At 45.1% G+C, this 21,017-nt stretch overlaps 1 protein-coding gene and 1 pseudogene across 1 annotated transcript in view; both read right to left on the reverse strand.

The window, feature by feature from the left end:
* The window catches only part of LOC115144638 (aryl hydrocarbon receptor-like), a 90,450-nt gene that overhangs the window by 11,583 nt on the left and 57,850 nt on the right, over positions 1-21,017 (reverse strand). Inside the window, 5 exon segments of the mRNA XM_065025713.1 lie at positions 2,456-2,565; positions 7,145-7,347; positions 15,838-15,971; positions 16,643-16,766; positions 19,990-20,079. Coding sequence (XP_064881785.1) covers positions 2,456-2,565; positions 7,145-7,347; positions 15,838-15,971; positions 16,643-16,766; positions 19,990-20,079 — 661 coding nt within the window.
* On the reverse strand, positions 9,385-10,283 carry LOC115131909 (polyadenylate-binding protein 1-like; annotated as a pseudogene).

Raw genomic sequence — 21,017 nt, forward strand, 5'->3', positions numbered from 1 at the left:
CTCTTTCCACATATATATTTTTCTTATAAAAAAAAAAAATGTTGGGGGTAGATGAGCTTTAATATTGCAGATAGATTGTGGATTCCATCAATTTAATTGTCTGCATGATTTCCAATCCCCCATATATTTTTAACACACATCTTTTAAAAATATATTTTCCTTTTTATTTTGCCCTGACCTTACCACCCCTCTCCTAATTGGAGTAAACTACTGGACAACCACACCTAGGCTTCTACTTCCAGGTTATTTATACTATATACAGTACCAGTCAAAAGTTTGGACACAACTACTCATTCAAGGTTTTATTTATTTATTTGTTTTACAAATTTCTACATTGTAGTATAATAATGAAATCTAAATATATTTCATATCTGAGATTCTTCAAAGTAGCCACCCTTTGCATTCTCTCAACCAGCTTCATGAGGTAGTCATCTGAAATGCATTTCAATTAACAGGTGTGCCTTCTTAAATGTTCATTTGTGGAATTTCATTCCTTCTTATTGTGTTTGAGCCAATCAGTTGTGTTGTGACAAGGTAGGGGTTGTATACAGAAGATAGTCCTATTTGGTAAAAGACCAAGTCCATATCATGGCAAGAACAGCTCAAATAAGCAAAAGAGAAATGACAGTCCATCATTACTTTAAGACATGAAGGTCAGTCAATCAAGAAAATGTCAAGAAGTTTCTTCAAGTGCAGTCGCAAAAACTATCAAGTGCTATGATGAAACTGGCTCTCATGAGGACCACCACAGGAAAGGAAGACCAAGAGTTACCTCTGCTGCAGAAGATAAGTTCATTAGAGGTACCAGCCTCAGAAAATGCAGACCAAATAAATGCTTCACAGAGTTCAAGTAACAGATCTCAACCGCAATCTGTTCAGAGGAGACTGTGAATCAGGCCTTCATCGTCAAATTCCTGCAAAGAAACCACTACTTAAGGACACCAATAAGAAGAGACTTGCTTGGGCCAAGAAACACAAGCAATGGACATTAGACCAGTGGAAATCTGTTATTTGGTCCGATGAGTCCAAATTTGAGAGTTTTGGTTCGAACTGCCGTGTCTTTGTGAGAAGCAGAGTAGGTGAATGGATGATCTCCGCATGTGTGGTTCCCACCGTGAAGCATGGAGGTGGTGTGATGGTGCTTTACTGGTGACACTGTCAATTATTTATTTAGAATTCAAGTCACACTTAACCAGCATGGCTACCACAGCCTTCTGCAGCGATACACCATCGCATCTGGTTTGCGCTTAGTGGGACTATCATTTGTTTTTCAACAGGACAATGACCCAACACACCTCCAGGCTGTGTAAGGGCTATTTAACCAAGGTGGAGAGCTGCATCAGATGACCTGGCCTCCGCAATCAACCTCAAGCCAATTGAGATGGGTTGGCCCGCAGAGTGAAGGAAAAGCAGCCACCACTTCTCAGTATATGTGGGAACTCCTTCAAGACTGTTGGAAAAGCATTCCAGGTGAAGGTGGTTGAGAGAATGCCAAGAGTGTGCAAAACTGTCATCAAGGCAAAGGGTGGCTACACTGAAGAATCTCAAATATATATGTTGATTTGTTTAACACTTTTTTGGTGTCTTTTCATAGTTTTGATGTCTTCACTATTATTCTACAATGGAAAAAATAGTAAAAATAAAGAAAAACCTTGAACGAGTAGGTGTGTCCAAACGTTTGACTGGTACTGCACATTTCAGACAATGTATTTTACAACAGTTATTTTTTGTTTGTTTTCCATCCCATCCTTCAGCTACCATCAACCCCTCTCATCTATCGCTGAAGCTCATCCAGTTTGATTTCTATTTTGCTATACATTTTTAACTGTGCTGTTTCACAAAAGTGCCGAACCTATATACATTTTACGGACATAGCATATTTGACAAGTTATCTTGTTTTTAATCCCACCCTTCAGCTCCACTCAACTCCTCCCATCTCTCTTAACACCATCCATTTTTCATTTCCCTTTGCCACCCATTTTTCAACTGTGCTGTGATGTTTCACAAACGTTCCCTTTCCTGTTTCCGCATGACAATGCCCCTGTGAACAACGAGAGGTCCATACAGAAATGGTTTGTTGAGATCGGTGGAAGAACTTGACTGGCCTGCACATAGCTCTGAACTCAAATCCATCTTTGGGATGAATTGGAACGCCGACAGATCAGTATCCGACCTCACTAATGCTCGTGGCTGAACGGAAGCAAGTCCCTGCAGCAATGTTCCAACATCTATTGGAAAGCCTTCCCAGAACAGTGGAAGCTGTTACAGTAGCAAAGGGGGGGACCAACTCCATATGAATGCCCATGATATTGGAATGAGACGTTCAATGAGCAGGTGTCCACATTCTTTTGTAGTGTACATCAAGTCTAATTGTCAAGGTACTGTTCTAAACCAATGTTATTTGGAATATTCCATTATTTTAAAAAAGGTAGACATGTCATAGTAAAAGCCTTACTGCGGACGTGGTTCTCAGCACAGTAGAGCATATCAGCTGCATGGATAAACTGGTATCCAGAGCCTCGAACCCGGAGCTCAGCCTCGGTGTAGCCCAGCACGATCTTCCCCCTGCAATGCAATAACATTCACAAAAACACCCTTATTATAGACGAGACGATAATGCCTATAATAGACAACTGGTTGAAGCACAGTGTTCAATTCAAAATCTCCCTATCATCATCATCATATGTAAATCAATATGACACAAATCTCAAAAGAAAATTCCAAATAAACTTGTAGGTGGTACACAACACACTACCCGCCTCTCGCCGTGAGCCGTTCGTCCGTTACCGAGAACCACATACCAGATGTTTTTAATAGGGCAGTTAGCGATTGAGTTTTACAATTATGTATTGCGCCTACCAAGCTCAAATTCAAGACGTTGGATTAAAACAAGACTAAAGTGACTATTGGGTTTAAAAAACGGCGGATTGACTAAATTTGTAGGTGCATCAGTTTTTATCAAATAGAAATTAATTTCTCTCTCTCACTTGCACATTTCGGTCAAACCAAGGCTAATGTATATAGCTAGTTATATGGTGGTATTCAAGCTAAGGTTAATCAATGAATGCAAACGGATATTTTGATTAGCTAAAGTTACTTGTACAAAGTACAACAGCTAGCCTCTGTAGCTAGCTAACACCAGTCCGCTGAACGCGAACTAGCTAACCAACAGGCAAATATAGGTAGCTAGCCAATGAATGTAGTTTTGTTTTGACTAGATAGCTAGCTAACGTTACATTATACCAGTCAGACGAGAGCTAACGTTGGCAAGGTAAGTTAGCTAACCAACAAGTGATGAAAGCTAGCTAGCTACATCTTGCCAAGTAGGGGTTTTCACAAGGCTAAAGTCACCATGTGTAAACTTCTGACCTAATCACTTGCGTGCAATTGGATCAGAAATAAACTAGCGGATTGTCCTTGGCAGCCAATTTAAAGTTATCTAGCTAAGTAACCTTAGCCAACGTAAGACTAACATTAGATAATGTGTACGGTCAGTTCACGCGCCACAATATATCATAACTAACTTTAACTATATAGTTTAGTTTAAAACCGCCAAACGTTGGGAAAACTGCCACTCTAATCACATTCATTTGCATTGTACAGACCAAGTTACGGTAACGAGGTAGCCATATTTCAGACAGGATTAAACCCTGCAGTTAGTTAGTTACGCTGCATTTCCTCGACTAAGAACAACCAAGACCACAAAACATAGCCAAGAAAACAAATTGATTTGTTAAGAAACAGGGAGTGAGTTATGTTGAACCGCATGTAGTAAATGGTTGAACCCCAACAAACACACACGAACCTCGGTTGTGCATGCTTACCAGACAGACTGACAGCATCGCTGTTTCATAACACTTGTCGAATACATTCCTGCTCCGGCATAAACTGTCTCTCTTGCCGTCTTGACATTTATGATCCAAAATGCGTGCACATAGTGTCAAATTACTTTTCTGTGTGTTCACAGAAAATCTCAAATCGCCATCCACAAGTAAAACGTAGTGAGGGTGCTGCACCAGGTTAAAACAACATCATAATCATTGCTTGCTTAGTGAATTGCTGTGTGCCAGTCAGTCTCATAGACTATACGTAACATAGTAAACGTAAATCCGGCACACTGAAATAAGTATGTTAATGTTACGTTTGGTATGGTTACATCAGACAGAAGGTTACTTAAAGGAGACTGTACCTAAATCTCTATTTTTCATGTAAATGGCATGTACCCAAAAAACAAACCAAATCACAAAAAAAGTGTCTGGATCCTTCTATAACATGCCATCACAAATAGAGATTTACTTCAGAAATAGGAAAAGTCTCGAGGGTGGAAGGATGGGCGTATAACAAGGATGTCTAGCAACTCAAACATAGTTTAAGTCTCATCATGGACAATTTTAGCTAAGAGCTTACTACTTTTTAGCTACTTTGCAACTACTTAGCATGTAAGCTAACCCTTCCCATAACCTTAAAACCCTTTAACATAACTCCTAACATTAACCCTTTAACCTCACTCCTAACCTTAATCCCTATCCTAGAAAACGTTAGCCACCTAGCTAACATATCGTACATATTGCAAATGAATTAGGACATATCTAGACCATTCTTCATTTATAGTTTTGACAGCCCCCTCCCGTCACACACACTTATTTACATTTATTAGGTGGTCTTGCTAGAACAGAGGAGAGATCAGCTCTCACTCTCAAGGAGGAGGTTGTTGCACTCATTCGTGAGATGCACACCATGCCTCCCTTGGTTTTTGCCTAAGCACTACACAGATGATTCAAATAACCAACTCACCATCAAGCTTTGATTATTTGAATTAGCTGTGTAGTGCCTGGGCAAAAAACAGGGGGGGCCCAGGACCAAGTTTGGGAAACCCTGCCCTACGGTACTGCCCAGGGACATTGTGATTTATGACAAAATGGCCGATTGTGGGCATGGCCTGTAACAGAGAAATGCAAACACCAGCTGGCTGACAGAGCGCCGGGCCATCTCTATGCGCTTGTTGATGTCCTACTCCCACTGAAACATCCAACTCCTCCACTGTGTGATGTCAGTGTAGACCACTGTTGTCCTGGGAACATTTGGATGACGACCTCCTGATCAGCTCGCGTCTGACGCACCAGGGCTGTCCCCTTTATGTGTCCCTAGTTATTTCCACCGAGGTGGATGACTATGATATATTCACGGTCACACCTCGCTTTGGCGAGAAATAATTTTTCAGAACCCTTCCATTGAGAACAGCTCATCCATATTTTGTGCTCCTGTAGTCATCTAGCCCACTACATTGTGTAATCGCATAGTAAATATTTGCTTGAGTCTTTGTTTCCTTACTCTTGCCAATTTGCTTTGAGCAATGATAAGTAGGAGTATAAACTGGGATCTTATCAATAAATAAGGAGAGCATGTGTTATGCTGTATTATAAACTGGGTGGTTGAGCCCTGAATGCTGATTGGCTGAACGCCATATACCACCGGTTTATTTTTACTCTTCTAATTACGTTGGTAACCAGTTTATAATAGCTAGCTATAAGGCACCTCAGGGGTTTGTTGTATATGACCAATATATCACAGCTAAGGGCTATATCCAGGCACTTCGCATTATGTTGTGCGAAATAACAGCCCTTAGCTGTGGTATATTGGCCATATACCACCCCCCCTCGGGTCTTATTGCTTAATTATGTTTGTATAATAATGTTGCATAATCACCTTCCAGTGTAAAGAACATGGAAATCAAATTAAAAAATATATATTTTTAAGTGAGAATAAATAGGCATTGGTCTGAAGCCACAAAAAAAAGCAAATTCACGAGCACCCATGCTCTACCAAGGCTTTCCAGCACACAGCTTTCACCAACTACAGTAGCTATGTTGATATTGTACCTCAAACTATGTATCATTTGGCTGTATGTATTTTTTGACCTAGGTCTGTTGTAAATTTGTATTATTGTTGCTTCACCATCTTTATTGCAAAAATAAATACAAGTACAAACATAACTTATTTGAAACACAATTGGTTCTGAGCTTATGTCAATATTACATAGGTAAGCTAACGGTTACAGAAATCAGGCATGCAGACAGGCTCTAACTATCTGAGCTACTTTGTCCAACGCAAGTGTAACAGTATAACTTTAGTCCGTCCCCTCGCCCATACTTGGGCGCGAACCAGGGACTCTCTGCACACGTCCACAGTCACCCTCGAAGCATCGTTACCCATCGCTCCACAAAAGCCGCGGCCCTTGCAGAGCAAGGGGGAACCACTACTTCAAGGTCTCAGAGCGAGTGACGTCAACGATTGAAACGCTACCAGCGCGCACCACCGCTAACTAGCTAGCCATTTCGCATCGGCTACACACGCACCACCTATTGTTATGTTGACCACCTACACCTAAAAAAGGATGTTATTATGATAATTTATTTTTAAAGACATGTTTTGCTAAAATAAAGCTTTTAGCAAATACAGGCATGCACCACATTACTACAAGACGAAACAGCTCAAAAGCATGAAAAGGTAGCGTAATGAGAACTTCTCACTGTGGTGTGTGAAGAATAAAATACTTGACCTTGCATGTGGTACAAATCACATTATTGTGGAAGCACCTCCTCTAAGAGCATGAATTAGGCTGTTTGAGAAAGTTTGAATCCTATTCAATCTGCCTACACATAGTTTGAAGTACAATCCCAGCATAGCTATTGTAGTAGGTCAAAGCTGTGTGCTGGAAAACCTTAGTAGAGCATGGGCGGAATAGGCATTGTGGTGCTTGTGAATTTCCTTTCCTTTTCGGCTTCAGACTATTCTCACTTAAAACACTTTTTAGTTGTTTTTTTATTAGAGACAGAATATGGACAGAATAATCATTGCAAGTCTATTATACAATAGGACATCAATGGCAGTGAAAACATGTTTGAATTACCACTACTTCAAACATATTATAGCCATATGACAAGAAATTGCTCTTCACAGTAACAAACACCCTAGCAACACCCCCACAGGCAAAACTGGTTGAAATGACCTCATTACAACCAGAATACAACTAATTCTGTTTTTAAAAGGGGTTCTAATGATGTTAATTCAACCAGCTATAACCGGTGGAACTTTAACAACATCCCATCATAATGTGAAGTAAGACTGAATAGTGTGGGCGTACTTGGCATCGCAGGCCATGGGGGTGAAGTCCAGCTTGTGTTTGGTCCTGAAGATCATGTTCTTGGTCCTAATCTCCAGGATGGATGGAGGTTGGAGGGGGGTAGCGATGGCAAACAGGGCCAGCTGGGGGGGCACGGTACAGCCGTCATCCAGCCGGCAGTTCTGGCCATGCAGGAACTTCAGACGGCCTTGGAGGGTCAGGGCCTGGGGAGAAAAAACAAAGAGCTGGTTGGTCCAGGCTTTCTCATACAGTATTTGTTCGGAAACCAATAGCCGAGTAATGAACGAGACTTGGGAGGATAACAACGTGAGACGACAGTATCAAATCAAATTTTATTTGTCACATGCGCTGAATACAACAGGTGTAGACCTTACAGTGAAATGCTTACTTACAAGCCCTTAAACAATGCAGTTTTAAGAAAATACCTAAAAAAAAGTAAGAGATAAGAATAGCAAATCATTAGAGAGCAGCAGTAAAATAACAATAGTGGGGCTATTTACAGTGGGTACCGGGACAGAGTCAATGTGCGGGGGTACCGGTGTCGAGTTAATTGAGGTAATATGTACATGTATGTAGAGTTATTAAAGTGACTATGCATAGATACTAACAGAGAGTAGCGTGGGGGCAATGCAAATAGTATGGGTAGCCATTTGATTAGATGTTCAGGAATCTTATGGCTTGGGGGTAGAAGCTGTTTAGAAGCCTCTTGGACCTAGACTTGGCGCTCCGGTACCGCTTGCCGTGTGGTAGCAGTCTATGACTAGGGTGGCTGGAGTATTTGACCATTTTTAGGGCCTTCCTCTGACACCACCTGGCATAGAGGTCCTGGATGGCAGGAAGCTTGGCCCTGGTGATGTACTGGGTCGTACGCACTACCCTCTGTAGTGCCTTGTGGTCGGAGGCCGAGCAGTTGCCATACCAGGCAACCCGTCAGGATGCTCTCGATGGTGCAGCTGTAAAACCTTTTGAGGATCTGAGGACCCATGCCAAATCTTTTCAGTCTCCTGAGGGGGAATAGGTTTTGTCGTGCCCTCCTCACAACTGTCTTGGTGTGCTTGGACCATGTTAGTTTGATGATGTGGACGCCAAGTAACTTGAAGGAACATGAAGCTCTCAACCTGCTCCACTACAGCCCCGTTGATGAGAATGGGGGCATGCTCGGTCCTCCTTTTCCTGTAGTCCACAATCATCTCCTTTGTCTTGATCACGTTGAAGGAGAGGTTGTTGTCCTTGCACCACACGGTCAGGTGTCTGCCCTCCTCCCTATAGGCTATGTCATTGTTGTCGTTGATCAGGCCTATGACACTGTTGTGTCATCGGCAAACATAATGATGGTTTTGGAGTCGTGCCTGGCCGTGCAGTCATGAGTGAACAGAGAGTACAGGAGGGGACTGAGCACGCACCCCTGAGGGGTCCCTGTGTTGAGGATCAGTGTGGCGGATGTGTTGTTACATACCCTTACCACCTGGGGGCAGCCCGTCAGGAAGTCCAGGATCCAGTTGCAGAGGGAGGTGTTTAGTCCCAGGGTCCTTAGCTTAGTTATTAGCTTTGAGGGCACTATGGTGTTGAACATGGGCAGTATTCACTGAATAGCATCTTCACATAGGTGTTCCTTTTGTCCAGGTGGATCTGTTGGGGCAGTATGCAAATTGAAGTGAATCTAGGATTTCTGGGATAATGGTGTTGATGTGAGCCATGACCAGCCTTTCAAAGCATTTCATGGCTGCAGACGTGAGTGCTACCAGTAGCCATTTAGGCAGGTTACCTTATAATAGGAGTAGAAAATACTATTAGTAAATACTAAAAGTATACTATTATATTACTAAAATAAAATAGTAGTATTTAAATATTACTCGTGTTTGTGCACTTGAAGCTCTCAACCTCTCAAGTTTGTCTGGTACCAATGGAATAGTTTCAAAAGTGCAAAGTGTAAATCCTGCACATCTGACACCACAGACAGAGGACATCGAAAAGATGAAAGTATTTGAAAGAAAATGGATACTAATTGAACCCAGGTCTGGTGTAGAGATTCACGAGCACAACAAAACTTGCTTCAGTCACGTTTGTTCATGAATGAGAAGCTGGCTGTATGTTCCACATATAGGATTTCCCAGACATCAACAATCAAACTGCTCAGACAACAATAGAGCTCACACTCAGATGAATGATGAGCATATTGATTGCTGGTACACTTTATGGTACTGTGCTTTAAGTATTTATTTAAGGCACATTTAATTCTATCACTTATACTTGTACTGAGGCTTGCTCATGGCAGTGGCTGCATCTGCACCGGCAGGATGATGGGGGCGATGGCCCAAGGCCACGTAAAGCGGCTTGGTGCCCACGATACGGCCATTCATCTCCATCACAGCCTCGGGGGAGGAGAGGGAAACAAAAGCCTTTGCCTCCGGCCGCTCTCCGTCATCACCTTGGCGCTGATGATTGTTTTCCGAATGCAGAAAACACCTTCCTTAAACGGTGATCATTAAAGGCATCATCCAGGTTCTTTACAAAGAGATTTACACCTCTGTATTTGGCCTTGGGGTCAGGCTTCTTCTGCCCAAACTTGAGTTTCAGCAACGTCTGGCGCTCTGCTTTCTTCTGGGCACGGCCTACATATATCGGCCTCCCGTTTAGCTCCTTCCTGCTCATCTCGTTCACGGCTCTCTGTGCATCCTCATGCCCCTCGAAGCAAACAAAACCGAACCCACTCGACTTCCCCTTATCGTCTTTCATAACCTTGACACTAACTGTTGGTCCATATTTTCCAAAAAGCTCCATCAGTTTCTCATCGTTCATGTCTCTGCCAAGATTCTTGACAAACACGTTGTTGAACTCTCTGGCCTTGGCTTCAAGTACCTCCTCTCGCTCTTTGCGTGACTTAAAGCGCTCGATAAACACTTTTTCGTTATCCCATTAACATGCCATTTAATTTCTCGATGGCTCTATCAGCAGCCTCTTGTGTCTTGTATTCAATATAACCATAACCCTTGGAATGGCCATTCTCGTCACAAACTACCTTGCTAGAGTAGATGTCTCCAAATGCTGAGAAGGTCTCGTACAGGTTTTTGTTTGTTATAGACTTCTTATCCAGGTTCCTGATGAAGATGTTTCCCACCCCACTCTTCCTCAGGGTACGTTTTGGTGGAGGTCATCAACAGACAAAGAATTCATTTTTGGAGATTTTGGACCTAATTCACACGTTATCGAAGCTAGCTCAAGAGCACAGATTGACAGGTGAATGAACAGCTGTCACGTGTTTAAATTCCCCGGAACTGACTCGTTTGTGATGTCATAAGTGATGTAGCGTCAAATGCAATTCTGATGTGCCATCTTCCCTTTATTGCATCATAGTCATGTAGTTTACAGGATTTAGATCGCAAACAGAAACATTTCAATTTTAAACACATAAATACATGTACCTCAATCTGTATTATTATTATTTTTTTTACAGTTTGGGAAGTCAGAGAGAGATATATAGACAGAAATGACTATTATAACTTCAACCCAGGATACACATGGCAAACACTAAGCATGTCCTCTTCATCGATGGATAAAAGTATGCCAAATAATAAAATAGAAAACTAGTAGGTTTGAATGATTGTTTATTGTCAAATCGTGCAGACTCACATTAGAGGAATAGCATTTGGTTCACAGTCGTTCCACCTCCAGTGAGAGGTTGAATGAGCAAAATAACCCTGTAAAACTGAACCGTTTAAAAATGTAATCAAGCTCTGGGTCAGTCAGGCTTGCTATTTCTATCTGTTTGTATACTACAGTGGGGTGTTATTCATTTGTATGCTGTAAAGAGAGCTGAGGAGTGTCAGGAGAGAGTGAATGCTTCAAACAATCTTCCGTAGCCAACCACAGCAGTCTAGACTAGAGAGAGACTAGGACTCTCTCCTCGCTCTCCCGTTCAAATGCATAACATATTCCTCTGCTGCCTTTGTGACAATGAAGATGATATCACGTGTGCTCACTTCTCAGTGCCTGTTTCTCAGTGTCTGTGCCTGAAACAGTGCCTGTTTCTCAGTGTCTGTGCCTGAAACGGTGCCTGTTTCTCAGTGTCTGTGCCTGAAACGGTGCCTGTTTCTCAGTGTCTGTGCCTGAAACAGTGCCTGTTTCTCAGTGTCTGTGCCTGAAACAGTGCCTGTTTCTCAGTGTCTGTGCCTGAAACAGTGCCTGTCTCTCAGTGTCTGTGCCTGAAACAGTGCCTGTCTCTCAGTGTCTGTGCCTGAAACAGTGCCTGTTTCTCAGTGTCTGTGCCTGAAACAGTGCCTGTTTCTCAGTGTCTGTGCCTGAAACAGTGCCTGTTTCTCAGTGTCTGTGCCTGAAACAGTGCCTGTTTCGTTTCTCCCCGTCGCACGCAATCAGCATTATTTACAACAGTCACCTCTAGAAAGGAGAGAGAGAGACACACACACACAAAGACAGAGAGAGAGAGAGAGAGAGAGACACACACACACACACAAAGACAGAGAGAGAGAGAGAGAGAGAGAGAGACACACACACACACAAAGACAGAGAGAGAGAGAGAGAGAGACACACACACAAAGACAGAGAGAGAGAGAGAGAGAGACACACACACAAAGACAGAGAGAGAGAGAGAGAGAGAGAGAGAGAGAGAGAGAGAGAGAAAGAGAGCAGAATATGGAGAGAGAGAGCCCAGTCTTAATGGCTGAGCCTGTCTTTGAGCCTGTCTCTCTGTCCCTCGCTAGGCTGGCTGGAGGCCCTTTGATCACACTGTAAACATACAGGATCCCCTGTCATCCCCAGCCATAACCCAGCAGGCCATGACCCTGCTCATCAAATTGCTAATTAGAAAAGCCAGGGAAGCCTTTGAATGTGGACTTTTGGACTGATAAAACTTTCAGACGCTCCTCCTCCCCTGCCTGCAAGAGCCCCAGAGGGATAGTGTAGAACTACACTAATTTACAATGAAACACACACGCACATCCACACACTACACTACAGTAGAACCATCCATCTATCTCCATCACGTAGATGCGTGGTACACCTTGATAACAAACAATTCAGAACAGCAGTGCACGCAGGTCTCACGGTTCGCTGGGGGGGCAGAAAGACTTATTTATATTCATAGTAAGTAACCGACATGTGACATGTCAGTGTCAGGCTCGCTCTGAGCTCTTTGTGTGACATGACAGGACAGGACAGGAAGCATCGGAGAAGATACTTAGAGAGCTATGTTATGTTCTGTTCCTTCTCCGCGGCCTGTTTCCACGGTAACACACCAGTCCCTCCACTGACAGTGATGAGTGTCATGGAGCTAATGAAAGGGAACTTCTTCTTCTGTCCCTGTTAAAACGTCAGGACGTAGAGCTAATTGGCTTTGAGTAATTACTAGGAGTTGAGGTGCACTAGGTGCACTGGGATGCTATTTAGAAATTCCCGCCTGCCCTGTGGATTTCTGCTTAAGCTGCAGGTTAGGAACACACTGGTCCTTCAGGTTAGGAACACACTGGACCTTCAGGTTAGGAACACACTGGACCTTCAGGTTAGGAACACACTGGACCTTCAGGTTAGGAACACACTGGACCTTCAGGTTAGGAACACACTGGACCTTCAGGTTAGGAACACACTGGACCTTCAGGTTAGGAACACACTGGACCTTCAGGTTAGGAACACACTGGACCTTCAGGTTAGGAACACACTGGACCTTCAGGTTAGGAACCTTCTGTTTATGTAATGAAGGGCTGTAGTTGAAGGGCTGTAGTTGAATAGAACACTACTACAGCAGTACAAATGACCTAGTCTCTCATTTAAATGGCCAGCACGGAAGATTTAGTTCTGGTTCGGGAACATACCTTCTGTTTATGTAATGAAGGTCTGGACTTGCTACTACTAGGTTACGAATGATCACGGAACCAGAAACAAATATTGCATACGCTGGTCAGCTAACAGTGTGTCACGAGAGATTACAGCACAGACGACCAGGATGAACTAATGAAACTACTGTATGTGTGTCAATTCACTGGGACATGCAACTGTCAAACCAGCAAAAGCAGAATTCTTTGAGCTTGATTTGTGTGACAGCTTGAATCTCCTACTGGAATATTGATGGGGCTGTGTCTCCCGCTCAAAGTCGGTCTCCAGTGCAATCTTTGTGGAGATAACGTTGCACATGAGTGAATGTCGACGCAAGACATTCTCACAGGAAGAAATGGCTTTTTCCTGAGACAAACGGTAGCCCCCTAAGATTTCGTGGCCTACTAGCTAACAGATTCAAACGACAACAAGAACCGTGCAAGGACTTGTGTGTTTGAGATCGAGACGACAGGCATTATTATAATGAACAATGTCATGTTGAATATTGTCTGATTTATAAAACAAGAACGGGGAGAAAAAAAAGAGAACATTATCATTAATGCACATGCCTCTCCTTTACTTTCTATAACAGCTGAATGCTCGAGGGCGAATGTAATTAGAGTTCACAGAACTTCAGCAAAACGAGGAAAAGCAAAAAGGATTCAATTAACTTGTTCATTATCCTTCTACTAGAGTCAGATAGAATACAACATGCTGTATGTAATAAAACCCTCATATAATACGAACATGATGTTTAGGAGGGAACCGATGACCCCCGGATGAGACTTGGACCGCGTCCTGAATGGCACCCTATTCCCAATTTAGCACACTGATTTTGACAAGAGGTTTATAGGGCTGTGGCAAAAGTAGTGCACTTATACAGGGGATAGGGTGTCATTTGGGACACACCCTTTGTACAAGGCTGAGGGGGCCTTGAGGGGAGACGGAAGTCATTGAAGATTATAGAGGACATGCAAGGAAGGGATAAAACACCAAAGTACTGTAATGTAACTGGACACTGTGTCCTCCGCTCTGCGTCCTCTGTAGTGATTACGTCAACAATTCAAAGATGAGATAAAAATGGTGCACAAGGTTTACGAGAACGGTAATTGGAATTCATTTCTTTCTTCTTCTCCTTGATGAGTTTAAGTTGGGCCTCATCCTCCCTCCAACTAACCTCTCCCTGACTCTGTCCACCCCTCCCCTCTGCTCTCCCTGTTTCCTATTTCTCCTCCTCCTCTCGGCCCGTATCCTCTCACGCGAGGCCAGGATGGTGTGGTGGGTCTTATGGCCCTCTCCTCCCATCTCCCCCTAGCACTTGTTCATTGATCCTGCTGGGCATAAGGTGAGGTGCAATGATGTCAGGAGTCTACCCTCAAATAGCAGTAGGATTACCAAAACAATGCTATGGAAATTAGTCCGAGACAGACCCTGGGCTTACCGCTCACGCAAATGACCTCCGCAGAGATGAGAAGTACCCCGATCTTACTCTCCTTTCTTCTTCCCTTCCCCCTCACCTCCCATCCCCAACCACCAGCCCCCCGCTACTCTGCATGGTCCTGATCTGTACTGGTGAGATGGAGAGGCTAGGAGGAGCGGAGGGGGCGAGGGGGTCATGCCACGGTCTCCCCCTTGTGCTCACCGGGCAGGAGGTCCCGCTCTGACACACCCACACCACGAGCCCTGCATGCCAGCTTTAACAGAAAACACAGGCTCTCACAACTCTCTGAGTATGCTATTCTAACTGCACACGGACTATCCTGCAGGCCCCTACAGCAATACATTGACTTGTATGTTACTGTGTTCTAGCCCAGTCTCTCTCTCTCTCTCTCTCTCTCGCTCTCTCGCTCTCTCATCCAGCACAAACCTTTTGTCTGAGGAGAAGAATGAGTCCTTTGGGAGTCCTCGAGCTACTCTGACTAAGCAAATTCCTCTCTGGTTGCTCTCCTCCAGATTAAAGCCCTTTCCCCACGACCCTGTGGCTCTTTAAGACGGATTACCGAGGGTGGGTAGTGGCTTCTGATCCCGCCGTGGTCTGAAGTGGTACGACCCCCTGCTGACCAGGCTAATAGGCTCTCTATGGCTCTCTAGCTACTGTAGCTGGGAGAAAATAGTCTCCTTTGGCCTCAGAGTGCTGGGATGGTGACAGAGAAGTGGAGAAAGGGGGTGATAGGGTAGGGGGAAAGAGGTGGGCAGGGATAGAAGGGGGGAGGTAGGGGAGGAAGTGAACAGCAGCCTTGCATTTTCTAGCTGAGAGAAAATAGCATCCTTTGGTCTGAATGGGGGAGGTAGCACTGGAAATTAGAATGCTCAGATTTCTGCAGAGGGAGGATAGGAGGGGGGACATAGGGGGGTGGAGGGGATTCTGTAGTTCAGGGATCAGTAGTGGAGGGTAGCTCTGGGATAGGGGGGGGGGGGTTCAGTAGCCCTGTAAAGCGCCTGCCTCTGGGGCTCTCTGGCGGGAGTCGGGACACCCCACGCCAGGAGCCAGACTAGAAGTGTCTGGGTATTCCCAGGCCTTTGTTCTTGTACGGCTCAGCCTCCCTCAGTATAGTCATGGGACACAGTCGCAGTGGCACTCTCTTTTAATAAAGCTGAGGTGTGATCTGACACACACACACTTGTAGATGTACGCACGCAAGCAAGAGTGCAGTACACATGGAAGTAAGGACGCTCGCACGCATGCCTTCTTCCTTATACACATGCATACACAGACCATAAGTCCAACAATGGCTGTCTTCAATGGAGGGCAAATCTCTAACATGAGCTCAAACATCATTGCAAGAATAATCTTCCCAAAAGGAGTCAGTCTCCAGTACTCCTGTGTGTATGAGGTTGAGAGAGGGGGGATATGATTGGTTACAAACCAGGAAGCCAGAAGAGTTGTCGAGGAGACAGCGGAAGCGACAGACGAAGTTCCTTTCCAGGAAGGAGGAGTTCTCTGGAGGCAGCTGGTCGGGGTTATAGGTCACCAGGGACGAGCTGGGGACTGGTTTTCCATCTGAGGAATATAAACAGGACAAGGACAAAGTCAAATCACTATATTCAATGGCTACTTCATTTGTGGTCTATTAATATGTCTGTTCAACAGGGTTCCGATGCTCCTAGAGTACGGTATGTTTGGTGAGTGTGTGTATGTGCATGTGTGTGTGGGTGTGTAGCTCTAGTCTGTCCCTCCCTCTCTCCATTCCGTGCCTGTTCTAAAGTACCACGGTGACGCTACGGTAGCTCTAACCCCTGCCTAATTAAAACAGACGGCTGTGTGTGTTCTAACATTTACCCTCATAGTCATGGAGTGCCTGATAAAGGTCACCTCTCTCTCTCTCTCTCTCTCTCTCTCTCTCTCTCTCATGTTTTCATGATCAAACCAGAATGTTGTATACTGTCACTGAATGTGTGTGTTACTTTAAAGTTGAACGGCGACTTCAAATCGACTAAGTATCATACTGAAACAAAGCATCAAACTGGCATCTCCTTTTTATCAGTATTTTGTTCTGCTAGTAGTTCACCTCAGCCCTTTGCACAAGTTCAATTTCTGTGCAACAGAGCATCAAACATACATCGCTAGCTAGTAATGTGAAAGGCTTCACAGTGGCCTTGGACAGCTTTGTGAAAAGGCGTCGGCCCGGCATAAAAGTGGGTATAGACAGTGAGACGCAGTGTAAGACTGACCTGAGGGTGACTCCACCTGCTGGGGCACGGCCGGGGGGTTGAGAGCCCAGTGCAGGTTCCTCCTAAACTCCTGCTGGTCCTCAGTGTGGATCAGATCAAACACACTCTGGTGCATCACGTCCGTCTGGGACGAGGAGAGAAAGAGAGAGGTCTTCGGAACAGTCACGTGTACCAGCACATAGGACTGGGAGCTATTGTCTGACTTCCTGAAAAATAACCTACACACAATTGAATTCATCCCTGTAGAATCTGTAAGGTGACGCTCACATACACGCACGCACGCGCGCGCACGCACGCACGCACGCACGCACGCACACACACACACACACACACAACCCCTTGTTTTGTGGGCTTGCAGTGAGGGGAGTAGGTTAGGGCATCAGCTGGACCACCTCAGACATGGACACAGCACAGCCCGAGGTTCCGTATCACACTAGCATCTCAGTGCTACTTCTCATTACCATTCACACAGCTCCACAACAGGCAGCCACATCCAAAAGGATTTCGGTCAGCGCTGTAGATGTGAAGTGAGGGTTGTTGAAATGAAACGAGGCCTGAGAGGTGTGGCTCACACTGTGGGAACATTTCTTCTACAGCAGCTTGTAGCTACAGTGCCTTGCAAAAGTATTCACCCCCTTGGCATTTTTCCTATTTTGTTTAATTACAACCTTTCAATTTAAATGGATTTTGGATTTCATGTAATGGACATACACAAAATAGTCCAAATTGGTGAAGTAAAATGAAAAAAAGAACTTTAAAAAATGGAAAAGTGGTGCGTGCATATGTATTCACCCCCTTTGCTATGAAGCCCCTAAATAAGATCTGGTGCAACCAATTACCTTCAGAAGTCATACAATTATGTTAAATTAAATCCACCTGTGTGCAATCTAAGTGTCACATGATCTGTCACATGATCTCAGTACATATACACCTGTTCTGAAAAGACCCAGAGTCTACAACACCACTAAGCAAGGGGCACCACCAAGCAAGCGGCACCATGAAGACCAAGGAGCTCTCCAAACAGGTCAGGGACAAAGTTGTGGAGAAGTACAGATCAGGGTTGGGTTATAAAAAAAAATCTAAAACTTTGAACATCCCACGGAGCACCATTAAATACATTATTAAAAAATGGAAAGAATATGGCACCACAACAAACCTGCCAAGAGAGGGCCGCCCACCGAAACTCATGGACCAGGCAAGGAGGGCATTAATCAGAGAGGCAACAAAGAGACCAAAGATAACCCTGAAGGAGCTGCAAAGCTCCACAGCGGAGATTGGAGTATCTGTCCATAGGACCACTTAAAGTTGTACACTCCACGGAGCTGGGCTTTACGGATGACTGACCAGAAAAAAGCCATTGCTTAAAGAAAAAATAAGCAAACACATTTGGTGTTTGCCAAAAGGCATGTGGGAGACTCCCCAAACATATGGAAGAAGGTACACTGGTTAGATGAGACTAAAAGTGAGCTTTTTGGCCATCAAGGAAAACACTATGTCTGGCGCAAACCCAACACCTTTCATCACCCCGAGAACACCACCATGTTTTTCATATGGCAGGGACTGGAAAACTGGTCACAATTGAAGGAATGATGGATGGCGCTAAATACAGGGAGATACTTGAGGGAAACCTGTTTCAGTCTTCCAGAGATTTGAGACTGGGACGGAGGTTCACCTTCCAGCAGGACAATGACCCTAAGCATACTGATAAAGCAACACTCGAGTGGTTTAAGGGGAAACATTTAAATGTCTTGAATGCCCTAGTCAAAGCCCAGACCTCAATCCCATTGAGAATGGGTGAATACTTATGCACTCTCAAGTTTTCTGTTTTTTTGTCTTATTTCTTGTTTGTTTCACATTAAAACATCTTTTCTATCTTCAAAGTGGTAGGTATGTTGTGTAAATAAAATGATACAAACCCCCCAAAAATCTATTTTAATTCCAGGTCATAAGGCAACAAAATAGGAAAAGGCAACAAAATAGGAAAAATGCCAAGAGGGTGAATACTTTCGCAAGCCATTGTACAGCAGCACTGCACACCACAGGAGGTTGGTGGCACCTTAATTGGGGAGGACGGGCTCGTGGTAATGGCTGGAGCAGACTTATACATTTGACACCATTCCATTCGCTCCTTTCCAGCCATTATTATGAGCCGTTCTCAGCAGCCTCCAACTGATGACCACAGAAAGAAAGCTAGAGAGAGAGAGAGAGCGAGAAGGAGAGAAAGAGAGAAGGAAAGAGAGAAAGAGGGAGCGAGAGAGAGAGCAAAGAAAAGAGAGAGCGAGAAGGAGAGAGAGAGAGAGAGAGAGAGAGAGACAAAAGAAAAGAGAGAGAAGGAAAGAGAGAGAGAGAGAGAGAAGGAGAGAGAGAAAGAGGGAGCAAGAGAGAGAGAGAGTGAGAGGAAAAGAGAGAAGGAAAGAGAGAGAGAAAGCTTCAGGGGGTGTTAATAATTGCTAATACAGCTTAGCCCAACTCATGGATGTTATCAAAAACGGATCCAACCTGAATAAATGAGGCTATTAGAGCAGTTAATCAGCTGCTGGGGGTTAACTCAATTAAAGAAACGTAGGACAGACAGTATGCATGCTTATAGAAGTCTGTGATTAAATATGCTATAGATCAGCTCTTATTAAATGATTAACCTGCGTTTGACCTCTCTGGACGGGGTTATCAAACTCTTATCCAGTGGGAAATCCTGAATCAAGCGCGCTAATGCGCTTAGCACAGAGCAGGGCTGGGTACCAGAGGGCAGAGAGGGCGAGACTAGGGAACGGAAGGGGGCCGGAGGCGGGCCAAAAGGACAGGAAAGGACACAGGGCGGTGTTGGGGGAAGATAGCATATTGGTTTTCACCTTCATTCTGGCTGCAACTGTTGGGGAAAAGAAGGGGGGCAGGGAGCAGTAGAGTTTATTCCAGGGCTCTCCAACCCCGTTCCTGGAGAGATACCCTCCTGCGGGTCTTCACTCCCATCCCAGTTGTAACTAACCCGCTTCAGCTTATCAACCAGCTAATGATTAGAATCTGGTGCGCTAGATTTGGTTTGCCACAGAAACCTGGAGGACTATAGCTTTCAGTCCGTGACCCAGCACACCCTGTGTCGTTCCATAAATAGAACAAGGGCAGAGTCATGTTGTCGTCATAACTGGCTTGGCCTAGTCCGGGGTTGATCGAACCTCCTCCAGACTCCCTCTGCGCCAGGCTGTGGCTCTGTAGGCAGGCCCAATCCTCCTCTCTCTGTCCGTGTTTGAGTGGCAGTGCGCGTGTGTGTGTATGATGTACGGCGTGTATGGTGTGTGTGTGCCAGTGGGTTTGAGTGGCTGTGAGCCCTGTGATCAGCAGCAGAGACTTACTTGGTGGAATCCCAGGTAATCCTGAATGGTGTGAGAGGAGTAGAATATGACCCCGTCTGCAGTGATGACCAGGACGAAACCATTAAGGGCCTGAGGAGGGAGAACAAGTCACCACAGACAGGAAGTTAGGGAATGTCCTTCACTGCGTACTGCTATCAAAGACGTTTAGCGAGTGCAATTATTTGGGCTGGACAAACGAAGACTGACGCAAATGACTCACAGCTTTTGAGTGATCGTGTTTGGTGTCCATCACGAGAAGACAGTGACAACCCATATTATAGTGACACACTTGTGCCATTTGGTGTGTTTTGTATTTGACTGCCAACACCAAGCATGTATAAAAGAGCAGAACAGACTACAGTGTGCAGACAGACAGATTCCTGAGGACAGGAGGTCGTTCAAACCTGAGAGAGGGGGAAACGGAGGGGGAAACAGAGGGGGGGGAACAGAGGGGGGAAACAGAGGGCAACAAAAAGAGAAACTGCAAACGGGGCATGACACCACTTCAGGATGTGGAGGACAGGAGAGGGGAGGAGAGGTGAGGAGAGGAGGAGAGGAGAGGAGCGGTGGAGGAGAGGTGAGGAGAGGAGTGGTGGAGGAGAGGTGAGGAGAGGAGGAGAGGAGTGGTGGAGGAGAGGTGAGGAGAGGAGGGAGTGGTGGAGGAGAGGTGAGGAGAGGAGGGGTGGAGGTGAGGAGAGGTGAGGAGAGGAGGAGAGGAGCGGTGGAGGAGAGGTGAGGAGAGGAGGAGAGGAGGAGAGGAGTGGTGGAGAGAGGTGAGGAGAGGAGGAGAGGAGCGGTGGAAGAGAGGTGAGGAGAGGTGAAGAGGAGGAGAGGAGCGGTGGAGGAGAGGTGATGAGAGGAGGAGAGGAGCGGTGGAGGAGAGGTGACGAGAGAGGAGCGGTGGAGGAGAGGTGAGGAGAGATGAGGAGAGGAGGAGAGGAGCGGTGGAGGAGAGGTGAGGAGGAGGAGAGGTGAGGAGGAGGAGACGAGCGGTGGAGGAGAGGTGAGGAGAGGTGAGGAGAGGAGAG

This window comes from Oncorhynchus nerka, linkage group LG2, assembly GCF_034236695.1.
Source record: "Oncorhynchus nerka isolate Pitt River linkage group LG2, Oner_Uvic_2.0, whole genome shotgun sequence".
NCBI classification, from domain to species: Eukaryota; Metazoa; Chordata; class Actinopteri; order Salmoniformes; family Salmonidae; genus Oncorhynchus; species Oncorhynchus nerka.